This window comes from Ambystoma mexicanum, chromosome 7q, assembly GCF_040938575.1.
Source record: "Ambystoma mexicanum isolate Mex_15411 chromosome 7q, UKY_AmexF1_1, whole genome shotgun sequence".
NCBI classification, from domain to species: Eukaryota; Metazoa; Chordata; class Amphibia; order Caudata; family Ambystomatidae; genus Ambystoma; species Ambystoma mexicanum.
The window spans coordinates 314079871-314095841 of NC_090941.1; the positions used below are offsets into that span (position 1 = coordinate 314079871).

The window sequence follows — 15971 nt, forward strand, 5'->3', positions numbered from 1 at the left end:
GAAAATATTCTTCCCCATTCGTGAATGGTGCAGACATGCTCTGCTCGCGGGGGCTGGTAGGCCCGCTAGGTCAAACCTGGCAGGCGAAAAGGCACCCGCGAGCAGAACTCGTAGTTTGCCGGTCCGGTAGTAGCGGCACCGCTACTACCGGACCGGCAAACTTATGAGGCCCCTTATCTTGTATTGTGATTTTTTACACACAGAAAATGTAACGTTCACCCATCAAAGTTTACCCACCACATCAACCAGGTGCATATGTACCTTTTGTAGTTTTAAATATTTACCAGCGAATTGCTCTGAATATTTATTTTACTTCATTGGTCTGCAAATTTAAACAGCAATTTCCTATGTATGCCTATCATAGCATTTTCTGTGTTCGATTACATATACAATAGAAACATTATATATGGGATAAAGTACCTGCTACTTTAGGATGTTGCAAGTCACAGAGAATTGCCTTTCTAAGGTCACGAAGCTCGGAGGTGACTTGCAATATCAGTTTTCTATACGGTCAGTGGTATGTTATTCCTCAAAATACATGGCCACACACTGCCATCCCTTTAATGGTTAGCCTTTTCCTTAATCTAATGTAAGAGGTCTTCCATTTGCTGGTCCAACCGATGCAGAATCTGTTCAGATGTTTAAAAAGCCAATCTGCAGCTTCTAATGTGTTGCAGAATTATTTAGTTTATTTATAAAGCGCTAAGACACAGGCCCGTAGGCATAGAGGCGCTAACAAAAACAAATACAAGTAACAGAAACGCACCAAACCAGAACACAAATCAGTTCAATATAACTTTGAAACTGATGCCAAATTGTTCCCATTATTGTATCAACGAATAAACAGGAGCCACACCCAATAACAACGTACTATTTATTTTCAGAGCACCAATCTTTAATCTGCAACCTTCACGGGCTAGATCGAATACGCTCACTTTAAAGCAAAGTCATAAACGGACCTTGTTTCTGAGCGCTTCCTTAGCTTTAGGCTGCTCAGATTTGTTTACATTGGTAATAACAATGTTTCTTTGATCCATCACAAACCTTGTTTGGGGAGAGTCAGTAAATTCAGGCATACTGGCTTTTTGCAATCGAATATCCTTCCTAACCGGAAAGGTAACTTTTGAGCATAGATTTAACAGTATTCACTGTCGTTTGGGAAGATGGCCAAGGTCCTCATGCAGACGCTGAAGAGACCAGGCCCGAAGTGGAGATAGAGACTGAGCCGATGGAGACATGCTGATATACACTGGTTTCTTGAGGAACACTTGGAATGATGATTTTTTTCAGACGAGGTAGTTTAACAAGCTACATCAAGCATGGCAATTGGCTCTTGAATCTCCATTGGGTCAGTTTGGGAAGCTTTATTAACCTTACCAGGAGGCCTGTGTGAAATCACCTCACCCATGCAGTTAAGTAAGAAACGTTTTTGCAGTAAGATCGAATATAATCTTCATTTTTTAACATATTGCCAGTTTACATGCCCAAACTGGACATCATTCAGACCCTTCCCCCAGCCCTCATTTCCAAGGCCGGACAGAGAACTTCTGCAACCACACTTTCCAAACTCATCAACAGGTTTTACGCCTTCCTGTCCACGGCAGCACAAACTCCAGTCCAGCACACTTAGGAATCAGCATGTAGCTGCTCCCTTTTACACACGGTGGAAGCTGCCCTGGAAACTATCAGCAGCAGCGATGACATGCCAGAGATCTGTTGCCTTGACAGCGATGTCCATGCTCTCAGTGAGCAGAGTCAGCTGCCTGGTGCCGCTGGCTACGCCCCCAGTTACGATTCAAAAGTGTAACGGAGCAGGAGCTTGTTGCTTCCAATTGTAGCTATTCAGGGTTACTAAGATTCCGGTACATTCTCTGTTCTATTCTTCCTGTTCGACCCTGTTTTGCTTAATCGGATTGTCATTGCCTATGGCCCTTCTGCTTATTATCGCTATTCCGGCTTCAATCCTGCATACGTCCAACAGACTGTTTCTGCCTTCTGTTCCAACATGCATTATGAATTCCCGGTACTGACTACAGCTCGTCCCATGGACTGCTCGTTCTTTCGCCCTGCTCCTGCTTGGATTGATCAGGTCTCCAACCGCGTCAGCTACAATAACTTCAACTCCTTCAGCACTTATCTCATTCCGGGGCTCTTTCTCTGGTCGCCACACGACTGCCTCAAGCCCAAGTAAGCGCTATACTGATACCTAACGCCTATTGACCAACACTACCTCGTGTTGCTTTCAACTCCTAGTGGACAATTCCTTTGGCTTTTTGCCTCCCGCTGCTGCCATCTACATACTGTGGAAGGACTGACTTGGATACTGTGCACAATACCAGGACGCTCCGCAGGTGACAGATTGTGCACCACCTCGGTCCTAGTGCAGCCCTCGTGCCAGTCAGGATTAGTCTCCATACTAACTACAACCCGTTTATTATCTGATCATTGTCGTTGGTTCACTTAACTCCTTATGGGATCCTCTCTGTTCCATTACACCTGCACTGGTAAGAAAGTATCCATCATTCCACCTTGTTTTTCTCCATATGTTTACATAGGGGGTAATTCAAATAACTAAGTGTCTTCTAGGTCCTTGAGGGGAGAAGGGCACGACTCAAATCATACCCAAAATTGGAACAGCCCATTTCCTAGGCAGGTGAATATCCTCCTTCTAGAAAGGACTAGTATTCTTGTCTACATAGTACATGAATCATACTTTTATTTTCTTGCAGCCTGGTTACGTGGCTGTGTGTTCTCCCCGCTCTTTTTTGTTCCTCTGGCTGATGTAATTCCTCTAGCAGAGGGGTGCATCATAAAAAAAAAATCCCTAAAGAGAGGAGGCCTGCGGTGAAAGGCAAATCGACCACTGGAAACAAATAACCGAGAAAGAAGATGACCAGACACACCTGCAGACCCTTTGCAACACCGTGAAGTGACCACTGCTGTCCTTACCCCATATTGTAGGCGGCAGAGGAACTCCTAAGAGGACTACTCCTTCCCTTTGGCTGGTGGGACCAACCTGCCCTGAGACGAACTACCATCTGAGTCATCTCCCAAAGTGCTGAGGCGTTCCAGAATTGCAGACCGCGAATACCAGAAGACCTCCGACCCAATCGTAGTGCATCGTCTTGCCAAGACCGAATCCGTCCAAGTCTTTGCTGAGCACTAGGTGAACCTCCAGAGACAATCTGATTCATCCAAGTCCCCTCATCAGAGTGCAGGACTCCAGAAACAAAAGAAGAAGATTCACCTGGCGAACTGTCTCCTTTGTTGGTGCAGTAGAAAAGGCACCAAAACCGCAGACTGACCAGAGAAGCTGATGAGATCCATGCCAGAGGTACTCCCTCGAAGACTGCTGCTGTGAGATCCCGTACATTGTCCTGCCTTTCATCACCAGACCAAGGAATCCGGTGGTTGGGTCCAGCAATGCCACAAGGAGAATCCAGCAACAAACATTTTCTTGACACCAATGGTACTTTTGGGGAAAAAGGTATTGCTTTCCTTATTCTGAAAAGTCACTACAAAGCATTAGAGTGCACATAGAGGTGTCCAGGGTATCCCCCCACCCCCTACCTCTGACCCAGGCTGCTGCTTGCGTCCCTTTAGCGAGCCCTTTAAGAGGGTCCCCGATGGTATGTTAATCTTCCTGCATCATAAAGACTAGAAAGTATCCACAGGAAATTGTTATTCTTCTGCTTTACAAGACAGACCTCTACAAACTGCCTTTAGCTAGGGTTGCGAATTGGCCCTTAAAAGACTTGCTGTGTGAAGAAACTGCCTCTCTAACCTTAAGCTCTGCTAGTTTTTGACGAACCAATAGTTTTCCTTCCTAAAAGACATCATCATATGTGGTTTTGCTAACTAAATACAATTTTGTTTGTGTGCGAGTGCACATTTTTACCGATATGGTAGAACTGTCATTGGTGTCAAAAGTTGTAACAATTGTTACCGCAAGCAACTACAAACTAAGCAGTGGCCTTTGAAAAGTATTTACAAGTATTCTAAAGTGTTTTGGTTTAATGTGGCTAGTATTTAAAAGTATATCTTGTGTAAATATAATACATAAATATATGAATATGCATTTATGTGCAAGTATTCCTTTGAATTGCATTACTAGCTAGTTTCAGTGCACTTACCCACAGCTCACATCTTCCTCTTATGATAGGTCTGACTGCTCTGTCACTCTACCAAGGTTTCCTGAGTAGTACAGACTGATACCAAGAGTTGGGGATCTACAAACAATTAGGATAGTTTTGTAAAGTCTACCTCCAAAGTGGACTTTGGGAAAACTCCCCCAACAATGACCACCCACACTGTGAGCCGGACCTGTGGAACTTGGCTAACAAGAGAATCTGGAGGCCGCTATTAAGTACATACGGGCAGAGCTTAAGCTGTAGATATTCCAGTCCAGAAACGTAGAAAGCCTGATGTACTATGCACATGGCCTTAAACTGAACTCTGAGCAACAGGGAGCCAGTGCACAAATCTCAGGACAGATTTGCATGGAAAAGGAAGTCTGGGTTACCAGCCTACGGGCAGCATTTTCATACAGCTCGAGGCGGCAAATTAAGTAAAGTGGCTGAGCTAGATAGGACTGCAGTAGTCGATTGTGCTAAGCACAAACAAAGCTACTGCAGGAGCATGTAGCCTATGAGGAAGGAAAGGCAGCACCTTACATAAAACCCTGCGCTTATAGTGCCCAGATTGGCATACCAATGCAATTTGTGCTTCAAGCGACAGGGAAAATTAGAGCCCAACACCTAAATCCCTAACAGATGCCACTGATGTAGGAAACACCCAATGAGGAGGGGCAAACTGAGGGTGTCCCCAAGGGAAAAGCAGAGGGGGGGGACCCACCACCAGAACCTATGTCTTGTCCCCGTTCAAATTCAGCCAGTTGTCACTCATCCACTGACCCATAACCTCCAGGCACTCCGCAGCTGAGAGGCTGGACCGGAACAGGACCAGTCCAGCCAAAATATTATCTGTATAACATCAGCATACGAGTAGCCGTGGATGCCATGAGAGCGGATGAGCTCAACCAGAAGCTGGATGTATATGTTGAATATAATGGGAGACAAGGTAGACCCCCGAGGAACACCACACGGCTGTGGGAGAGCAGAAGAATAGAAAGGAGGGAGTGAGAGTATGAGCCGGTCCAATAGAAAAGCCTTGAAAAGCCCAACACAACACCTGGCCAGAAATGCCTGCCCTTGCCAGGCGATCAAGCAGGATGGAGTGGTCGATGGTATAAAAGGTCGCTGACAGATCTATGAATATCAGCGCCCCCACTCCACCATGATCAGAGACGTGATCGGTCATCTACAACAGATGCCAGCATGCTATGCGACGCAGCCGGGGCGGAAGCCAGATTTAAAGGGGTCAAAGAAATGGGACGATTCCAGAAACTGAGTGCGATGTAGAGAGATCAAAGATTCAAGTAGTTTTGTGAAAAAAAGCAATAGAGAAATAGGCCAAAAATTAGACAAAACTGAAGAGTTAAGGGAGGGTTTCTTTAGAAGAGGTATCACCAATGTGTGCTTAAGATCAGAAGTAATAGTGTCAGTTTGGCAAGAGTTGTACACTACCTCAGCAACCCACAACGCAATATTGGCATGACATATTTACAGATAGCCACCGGGATTGGAAGTGGGGATGCATATTTAAGTCTGGCAGTATAGCACCGACAACCCCCCTGAAACATTCACTTCCAATTATCTACAAATATAAAATGTTGGCGACTACAGCTACTCTGCACTCAAAGCATGCTGTGACCATCATACTTCTATGCCAGAAGCAAGGGTAACCATATTGTATGTATTTTGTCATCTAGCCACTGCACCTCCTGTATTCTCCCACTGAGTCTACTGCCACGCTCGTCTTAATACTGCTCTGGACTGGGCCATGTCCAGATATTAAAACTAGCATCTCCTCTCTTAACCTCACAAGATCTCCATGGCCCTCAAGTCCATACACACTCCTCAAATCCATTTCTCCTCACTCAACAGACTACTTTGCCAGCTCTCTCTCCTCCAAAATCACTAGATATACAATGGTTCCTAGTGACTGCATCGAATGCAATAGTTTCGAATGCAAAAGTATTGAAAAAAAATGCATTGAAAAAATTCATTTTTTAAAATATATTTTTTTTTAATGGGGGCCCCCAACCCCTGTTTTTTTACCCCTTACAACCCATTCTAGTAAAAAAAAAACTACCTACAAAAATAATGCATTTTGATACTTTTGCATTCGAAACTTATGTATTCCATGCAATGCCTGGATACCATATTCAATACCTTGCATATCCATTATTTAACATTTTGTCTACCGCACCAACTGAGCTGGCACCCATCCTTTGTACTGCCAACCAAAGCCATTTTGCTCACCTCCGTATCCATTTGCAACGCGAACAGTAAAGGAGATGAAACCTCCGACCTACAGCTACCTCTCCGCTTTCTCAAGGTTTCACTATTCCCCTGTTATCTTCCCAGCCTATTTCAAGGGGCAACCATCATACCCACATTAAAAAAACAATGCTGTCCTAGGGCTACTCGGCTGTCGTCGCATCATCAGTGTCACATTGCACCAACCCAAGGATTTCATTCATCAATTGCATTCTGTATGTTTTAGTGTTGGGTCACTTGAACTGAAGTAGAAGCTAAACTTAGCACGGTGCCCCCCCCCCCCGCCCCACTCTTGTGGCATTGAAAACTACAAAAAAAAGGAAGCGTCATGACATGTGTTTATTAAAAAAGGAAGGAAGAGTGAGAACCCACTGTTTGACATGCTACAACGACACAATCTTACACAATTTTTTAAACCAAAATTTAAAGACCAACCCCAAATTACTAAAGAAGAATATTTTCAATAAGATCACCAACCCGTCATTAGGGCTTGTAATCTGGGGGTTTGCCAATCGTAATGGGAAACTTCAGCACCTCCACTGTTATGGTTACCCTCCAAAAATGCATTAAAAAAAAAAATGAAAAATCGGTCTACTTATTTTGCACTCAACAAAAACATGCCTCCTCATAGGCCTTGCCCTTTATGTTTTTACTCCTCTCTACAATGTATTGACCTTTGCTACCCACCGCCTCTACAGCCTTTGATAAGCCCACAATCCTTATACCACTTTCACAGGCCACCTTTGCGTTCAGTTGTACATTCAAAAAGTGCTTCCTAGTCCTACTTCTCATTATTTTGTTTTAATTCAGCATCTCTCCGAACCCCCACCACGTGAAACCCTGACTACTTACCAACCAGCTCTCAAGTTCTCCTCGACATAGCCAAACCCTCCCCCTCCCTCCGGCCTCCACAGGACCACCCTGTGTACGTCCCGCTTTTGCCCCTTTACACTCTGGGCTACCCATCACTGGAGTTCACCACCCTCAGAAATGTAGAACATTTCAACAAAGACTGCTTCAAGAATGCCCATTAGAAAGGCCACCTCTCACAAGGGGGAGGGAGAAGCAGAATCTTACAGTGTGATTGCCCCCATCCCAAGTGATCACCAATCACTGACACCGCTGGATTACATCCCCGACAAATTATAAATTACTCACCGTAGTGACTAACGTACTCTTAGTCCTTCGTCCCCTTTTCTCCATACTGCATGGGCATCCCGTCCTTTCCAAGGGACGGGAAACAGAACCTTTTTCACCAGAAAAAAACGACTTCCCTTTAACTTTAGAGGCACCCCGCGTGCAGCACTGGGAGCATGTGCTGCCCTGACTCTATCCTCCGACGCCACAACTCAGTCCCCATTGATGAGTCGACAATAGGTTTAACATTGCCTAATGTCACCAGTATTATTAGGGGGGAGGTTGGTGGGACGTATGGAGGAAAGGGGACTAAGAGTATGTTAGTCACTACGGTGAGTAACTTATAATTACTCTTACGTCCCGTCCCCTTTCCTCCATACTGCATGGGCAGTTACAACTGAATGTAACCCCAGGGTGGAGCGGAGACCCTGCTTAAGCAAATGGGTTCCTGAGAACCGCCTGTCCGAAAGCTGCATCAGATCTCGAGCCAGCATCCAAACAGTAATGCTTGCAGAAAGCCGAGGGAGTGGCCCAAATGGCAGCCCTACTTATGGCTTGGGACGTGGGACATGGCGCTGGAATGCGATGTCCATTGGCTTGGCCCTGGCTGCATGGGCGTACATGTTGGCCGGTAGTGGCTTGTGCTGGCCCTCGTACGCTTCTTTGATGGCAGAGACCATCCCGTGGGATATGGAGGCCTTGGAGGCTCGATAGCCTGGTCTTGAGGCTACGAAATTGACAAACTGGGTGTCCGATTTGCAGAAGCCCTTGGTCCTGTCCAAGTAGAATTTCAGGGCACGCCTGACATCCAGGCAGTGCAGCACTCTCTGTGCTTCATCCTTAGGATAGGCAAAGAACGTAGGATTCCTCGTTCAAGTGGAAAACACAGGGCACCTTGGGCAGAAATGCTGGGTATGTCCGCAGGGCTTTGTCCCTGTAAAAGGTATATGGTTCCAAAGCGAGCAGCGCCTGGATTTTGCTGACTCTACGAGCCGAGGTGAGGCCGACTAGTAAGGCCGTCTTGATGGTGACCAGCCTGATGTCCGCGGATGCCACTGGCTCAAACGGTTTGTGCGCAAGGGCGCCCAAGACTATGTTAAGGTCCCACACTGGGTGCGGCCTCTTGATGGGCGGGTAGAGCCTTGCGAGCCCCGTCAAATGTTTCATGACAATAGGATTGGAGGAGAAGATCCCCTGATCCCCTCCTCAGAGTTCCTGTAAGCCCCGATGGCTGCGAGGTATGTATGGCAGGTGTACACTTGCACACCAGAGTGGGCGAAGTGCGCCGAAAAGGAGAGCACCTCATCCAGAGTACATGCCCGAGGGTCGATTTCCTTTGAGTCTGCCCAGTGGTAGAACCTGGTCCATTTACTTTTATATTGGGCCCTGTTAGCCTTGCACCCTGTATGATTTCCAGATTAGCCTGGGAGAGGCTGAGGTGCCCCAGAGTTACCTGCTCAGGCACCACGCTCTGAGGGCTAGTTTCTGGAGGCGCGAGGTGGATGACCCTGCTCCACTGTTGCAGCCGGGGGATGTGCTGGGCCTGTCGGGAGGTGAATCAGAGGCATCTCCGAGAGGCTGAGCAGCTCCGAAAACCATGGCCTGGCCAGCCGCCATAGAGCTATAAGAATGTTGAGCTGGCGAGACTCCTTGATCTAGCAAATCACACTGAATCAGCGGAATGGGCAGAAAGTCGTAAGCCGTCATGCCATTCCATTGAAGCCGAAATGCATCGCCCAGGCCCTTGCCAGGAGGCGAACTGAGGGCACTTCTTTATGTGCCAGGTGGCAAAGAGATCCACCTGGGGATGACCCCACCTGTTGAAGATCTCCTGAATAACAAGGTCATTTAGCTGCCACTCAATTGTTCGTTCCCAACCTGCTGAGCCTGTCTGCCTCCAGGTTGGATTCCCCCAGGAGGTGGACTACTGTGAGGTAGATGTTTCCCAGGGCCCACTCCCAAATGATGATTGCCAGTCCGCACAGAGGAGGGGATCTGGTGCCTCCCTGCTTGTTGACATAGTACATGCTGGTAGGGTGGTCTGTCTGGATGAGGAAACCCTTGCCCCTGAGAAGTGGTAGGAATGCTCTGAGCACTAGCCAGATGGCGTTCAGCTCCAACCAAATTGATGTGGTATTCCTGCTACGGTCGAGTCCAGGTGCCGTGGACCGAGAGATCGTCCAGGGTGGCCACCCAGCTCTCGAGCTAGGAATGTGCTGATGGTGGCCTGCGGGGTGGGCGGCCGAAAGGGCTTGGCCGTCCGTATGTTGCAGTTCCTGGACCAACAGGTTAGGTCGGGGTGGACAGATGGAGTAATGTTGATCATCTCGGAGAGCCCCACTCTTGGTTCCATGAGACCGTAAAGTGCAGTTGAATCCTCTTCATCCTCAATCTCATGTGTGGGACGGCTAACAAGACCGCTGCCAAGAGACCCAGGAGATGTTGGTACCACCATGCTGAGGTCACCTCTCTGCTGAAGAAGTGGGTGGTGGCCCTCTTGATGGCTGAGATCTTGTCCTCTGAAGGAAATACCTTCTTGGAGCACGTGTCCCAGATGAGGCCCAAGAATGTCAGTCTGTGTGGGCTGCAGCTGCGACTTCCTCAGATTGAGCGAGAAGCCCAGATCATTGTGTATTCATAAGGCCAAGGGAAGAGTGGTGAACCGCTTCCAGAGATGTAGCCCTGACGAGCCAGTTGTCGAGGTATGGATAGATGTGGAGGCCAGCCACTGTATTCATGAGCCTGGTATAGACCCTGGAGGCAGAGTTGAGGCCAAAAGGGAGGACCTTGTATTGGAAATGGTAGCCCATGATCCTGAACCATAGGAAAGAACGATGGGGCTGCCAAATTGTGAAGTGTAGGTACGCGTCCTTCAGATCGAGGGAGCACATCCAGTCTCCCATGCACAATGTCTCTGCTATAAAAAGCTGGCGTAACCATCTTGAATTTTTGTAGAGTTAAGGAGAGGTTGAGGGTGGAAAGGTCCAGCACAACTCTCAGGCCCGCCTTGTTCTTCTGAATGGTGAAAATCCCGGAGTAAATGCCCAAGCCTTGCTGGGAGGCTGGGACTTCTCCACTGCTTGACTCTCTATGAGCGACCAGATCTCCCCCAGAAGAGTTGCTGTCCCAACTTGAGGGAGAGGGGGGGGGGATGCTGGGATGGGTAGGAGGGGGACTGGAAGTAGCCCTTAGTCTCCCACCCCCTTTTTGTTGCGTGCGCCGGTTTTGAGACAGCGAGCAGTCAGGCTGCCTGGATCTCCGTTCCTGGAAGCCACGGAACCCTCCATACGTACGGCCCCTGTGACTGGGTGTACGATTTGGGTGTGGTCTTTGTCAAGATTGATAAAGACTTGGCCGTTTGTGAGCAGTTTTTCTTTTTGTCCAGCTCCTCATCTGTGGTGGAGTGGAAGAGGCACCCGCCCCAGGCCCCAGCGTACGGCAGATCTAATATGCGTTCCTGGACATCCCGGTTGAATTTCGTTGCCCAAAGCCAGGCTGTCCTTCTCATGTCCGTGGCAATAAAGATGGCACGGCCAAATGTGTCAATATAGACCCCTGTGGTTTCCATGAGGTCCTGCGCCAACAGCTTGGCCTCCGCCAGTCCCGCCTTGGAACATGATTGGCTCTGCGTAGGGTGTTCCGGGAGGAAGTCCGTAATTTCCCACCATAACCTTTGGTTAGCGGCCGCAAACATGAGTGTGGCTGAGGATGGGCCGATAGCATGAGTGTATCCCCCTCCATCTGCCTGTACTTGGCATCCAGGCGTCGAATGACCGGCTGGACAGAGTGGGGCTTGAGTCAACCCTTTTTGGCCAGGGAGACTACATCTGTCTGCAGTGGCATTCCCGTTTTGGCAGAGGGGCGTCGTGTGAGGACTTCAGCCAGAACCCCCTCTGCCGGCTGCTCAACCTCGGGTTGGGGTAGGCCCAGGTACTCCGCCAACCCTGAAAGACGTTCGTGGAAGGCCCTGGCTGAGGATGGCGTGTCAGGATCCTCATCTTTATTCTGTGGGTCAGGAGGATCCTGCGTAGGTGGAGGAGTAGCGGGAGCCAGAGGCTGGGGTACCGGGATCGGAGGTTGAGGCTGGTACGGAACCGCCTGAGGAATCGGCTGGGGAGCCGGAGGCAGAGGCTGCACCGGGGGTGCCAGAGGAAGAGCCTGTGGTGCCGGTGGCATTGTAAGGAGCCCATACGAGGGGACTTCATGTGCCCGAGGAAGCTCTCTAAGAAACCTTCACAGGCCAGAGCAGTGGTAGGGGATACCGATGGGGTAGCGGGAGGCTGCTGGAGCCGCTGCATACCCTGCCAATAAGGACGCAGTGGGAACCTGCCCTGCGCAAACGAAGGATAGGCTGTAGGCCATGTACCTGGTTGAGGCCAGTCCTACCATGACACTCGTTCTTTGCCAAACTACTGGAGTGGCGCTGGACGGGTGCCGATGTCTGGCGCAGCGGCCATTTTGTCGAGCTGCCTGCCACGTGCCTGCGTCGTGTTGCTTGGCTCACTGGGCCCAGTCTCCTCCAAGACTCTGGAGTGTGGCTTGCGAGGCCTACCCTGCTCCTCAGGCCTAGCGCCGGTAGGTGACACACCCTCGGCACGTGGGCCGGTAGAGCTGCATTTAGGAATCCCCTCGGCAGTATTGCCAGTACTAGGGCATGGCCCCTCTGACATAATGCCGGTAAAAGGTTGGAGCCCCTCGGGTGGAGAGCCGGTCAAAGAACCTTCTGGTCCCTCAGCACTGTCACCGAGAGGATCTGAGAATCCCTCGGCCGGTAGGTGGAGCAGCCTCGGTGCGCGTGCTGGTACAAGGACCTGAGCGCTTCCTCCCGCGCAGGTGAGTCCTTGCGAAGGGAGTCTCCCTTGCGGGGTGCGATGGAAAATAGAGGCCCTACCTTGGGCCGGACGATGTTTCACAGAGTTCTTGAGGTTCTCCGGAGGAGACTTCTGGAAGAGCTCCCTCCGACTGGCTAGTATGTTCGATTTTGATGACAGGGCGTTGCACGCTGTACAAGCTTGCCAACCGTGGTCTGGGCCAAGGCAACATAGGCAGAGGGCGTGGGAGTCTGAAGTTGATAAGAACCTGTTGCAGGATGGACACCCTGTGGAAGTCTACATGCGCCGGGGAGGAGCGGGACGCCTGAGGGCCAATAACCTGAATGATGAGCAAGACAAAGAAGAAGTATCCACACGTGGAGTTACATGGCCAAAGCCAAACCCAGGAGCGCTGGTGAATTCGGCCCGTTCCCATCAACACGGAAAAGGGGACTGAGGTGTGGTGCTGGAGGGCGGAGTCAAGGCAGATCATTGCTCCCAGGGCCGCACCCCCATGCGCCTCTAAATTTAAAGGGGAAGACGTTTTTTGTTTCTGGTGAAAAAGGTTCCGTCTCAAGTCCCTTGGAAGGGAGGCCCATGCAGTATGGAAAGGGGACGGGACATAAGAGTACATCTGTAAACACCCCTTCAATAATTATAGGATTTAATGTCTGTCTGGTGATATCCCGTGTACTGTTTTCAGATCCTTCACCACCATCCAGTTTTAATAAAGTAACTAGTATATTACAATTAGCGACAAGACTGGTGCACCCAGTAATATGCCATATGTGCGGTGCTCCTTGGCTAAGAACTACACATTTTGAAAATATATAAAAAACATCCTCATTCAGTATCCATACCCGATTTTACTAGCATAGAAGGAGTGTACTGCCTCTTGTCAACATACCCCTTCATAACATTCTGCATTTAGGAATTTGTAGATCGGCCAGTTGTAGATTTGGGGTATTCCCCCTTGGTAAACCAAACCAGAAGCAAAAAGTAGTTCAGTGCTTCAGATGATATGCATTTTGTGCTTTCAAACATAAGCTATCTTGATTATCCAATCACTGCCAAGCCGCTGACGCCCACTGGAATAAAGGGGCAAAATGCTTGCCCAAATGAAAGCCTGTACATTCTCATGCTTCAAATCCCCTTCTAGAGTGCACAAGTAATTGACATAGCAGAACTTCGTAAAGGCTTATAATGGAAGACCAGATTTAGTCATACTTTTACAGAAATATTTTTTTCTTTTCAAGTATTTTAGACTCCGAAAAAGAAGGAAAAAACACAGATTGTTCCCCTCATTCACATTTTAGACTCCAATCAATACCTGTATGAAAACTGCATCGTCGATTTATAATTTGGAGCCTTTGTGGCGTTCAGGAGGTGTAACCTATTTTCTGAGTGTCAAGGCAACATGTGGTAATCAAATTAAGAGGAAAATCTACAATCTGTTCATTTTTCCATACACTGAAACTAGCATTAAAATGGGTTATCAGAAAAGGTTACCCAGGTTTCGCATTACATACTTCAACTGAAAGGTTATCATGCCACACTTGTGTCCTCATTAGTACTGACCTTTCATAATTATAAATTTGTGAGGATCTTTTTTCTCTTTCTAATTCTGCTCTGTATCGCTGCTGCTCCTCTTCATGTGCCTTGCGCAACCTCCATTGTTCTTCCTCAGCTGTTCGACGCCGTTTCTCCTCCTCTGCCCGCCATTGCCTCTCCTCTTCCTCTGCCTGCCATCGCCTCTCCTCCGCCTGCTGTCGCAGTTTTTCCTGCTCCTCCTCTGCATGCCTACGTTGTTTCTCCTCTTCTGCCCGCTGCCTCAGTTTCTCCTCCTCTGCCTGCTGTCGTTGCCTCTCTACAGCATGGCGCTGCTCTTCCTCCCGTCTCCGCTGTTCCTCTAGACGTTGTCTCCTTTCTTCCTCCTCTTCTCGCCTTCTCTGCTGTTCTTCAATGAACTTGAGCCTGCTCTCTTCTATTTGTCTAGTCTCTCGCTCCAGTTGTAGTTTTTCTTCTTGCAACTTTTGTTGTTGGGCAAGATGAAATGCTTCATCCTCCCTTTCTGCTTCTTCCTCTTGCTGCTGCCTCTGCTCTTCTCCAACACTGCCTCTCATCCAATCAGAAACGGCAGCCTCCCTCGTCCGCCAGTTAGATGCAAGTGGTGGGGAATGTGTGGTTAGAGGCACGTGGTTGCTTGCATTCAGTTGTACATTTTCCTACAGATGTGGAGAGAAAGGGAAGCAAAGTGTTATGGGTCATTCTTCAGAATATATCTGCGTTGTGGACTATTTCCTTATCTCAAGCATTAAACATTTGAAATGAGGATGGCACATTATGTCAATTTAACATGACAGTAATGCCAACGTGGTACATCCCACTTTGCCTACAGATTACTAATACCCAAAAATCAGGAGAAACATTTGCATTCAAGACCTACTGTACCTTGACGCTCTCCTTTTCAACCTGCTGTTGAACTTGTTCCCACTCTTCTTTCAGCTTTTCTTGCTCGCGTCTATGTTTTTCCTATTAGAAAAGGCCAAAGGCAACCAATTAAAGAATTAACTCTAGTTTGTCAGCGAACCCTAGTCCACATTACTTTAGTGCATTCAACACCAGCACTACACAACCCTGAAACATGCTGACAGCTTAGCTACCTGAAATTTACGCATTACACGGTGAACATTTAATTGCACATAAACGCTGATACGATTGTCATGATTTGTTGGCAATGATGGTCAAGTATGAGTTAGTGGGGTGGTGACATGTTTGATCCTAACAAACCGTCGATCATAAATCCTCTCATGCTTGATGGTTACGTTCCGCTCCTTGGATTTGTGTCACGCACTATTGCCATTATTTGCTCTAAGCAGGAGGTATGGGGTAGGTTAGTGGGAAGCAGTGGAACTGCACGGTTCTTTTGCTGCTGTGTTTATGCATGCATTTCGGAAGTGATCCGTTTCTGTGTGTGATCTGTTTCTAGATACGGAGTTCTTATGTTGGTCAAATGTTATCCTAGCTCCTAGACATTGTTTAATTCTCACAATAACGGGTGTGCACTCTGGATGCTCAAATAGGTCCAATTTCAAATAATCCACCTTTTATATAAATGTTTTGTCCTCCTCCCAATGAACTTTAAAGAATTCTAGAACCCAGCCAGCTCCTACTCTGGAAACAGAATGTAGATTCACATGCTCAAAATTAAACGCATACGCTTAAGAGGAGAACTGCTCCTTAACACATTTGGCAACGAAATGCTGAAAAAAAGCAGCACTTGTTTGTTTCTGCTGAAAAATTCCACCTGAAAGGTCCTGGTACCAGATGAGTGGAGGGTGAGGGCAATTTGCGCCTGCCTGCCCCATAGTTGGAAGAGCTGCATTGACGAAGATTATCAACAGCCTCGGAAGTCAAAAGGGAACACACAGGACGACTTCCCTGCAACCACCAAGATGCAGAGGAGGATAGAGGAAGAAGCAACCCAATAAAGAGGAATGGGGGGAATACTACTTTGAGAACGTAGTACATATAGCGAATATCAATACAGTTCTGACCCCAAAACGACTTCACATTACGACCAAACAAATTATTACATCCTACAAAAGATTAATAAAAAGTC

At 48.1% G+C, this 15971-nt stretch overlaps 1 protein-coding gene across 13 annotated transcripts in view; it reads right to left on the reverse strand.

Moving 5' to 3' along the window:
• LMO7 (LIM domain 7) overlaps positions 1-15971 on the reverse strand; it is an 824605-nt gene that overhangs the window by 71705 nt on the left and 736929 nt on the right. For all 13 annotated transcript variants that reach the window (XM_069639161.1, XM_069639155.1, XM_069639156.1 and 10 more), the window contains 2 exons: positions 14801-14881; positions 13928-14574 (listed from right to left, as the gene is read on the reverse strand). In XM_069639161.1, the coding sequence (XP_069495262.1) occupies positions 13928-14574; positions 14801-14881 (728 nt within the window). The remainder of the gene's footprint in view (positions 1-13927; positions 14575-14800; positions 14882-15971) is intronic.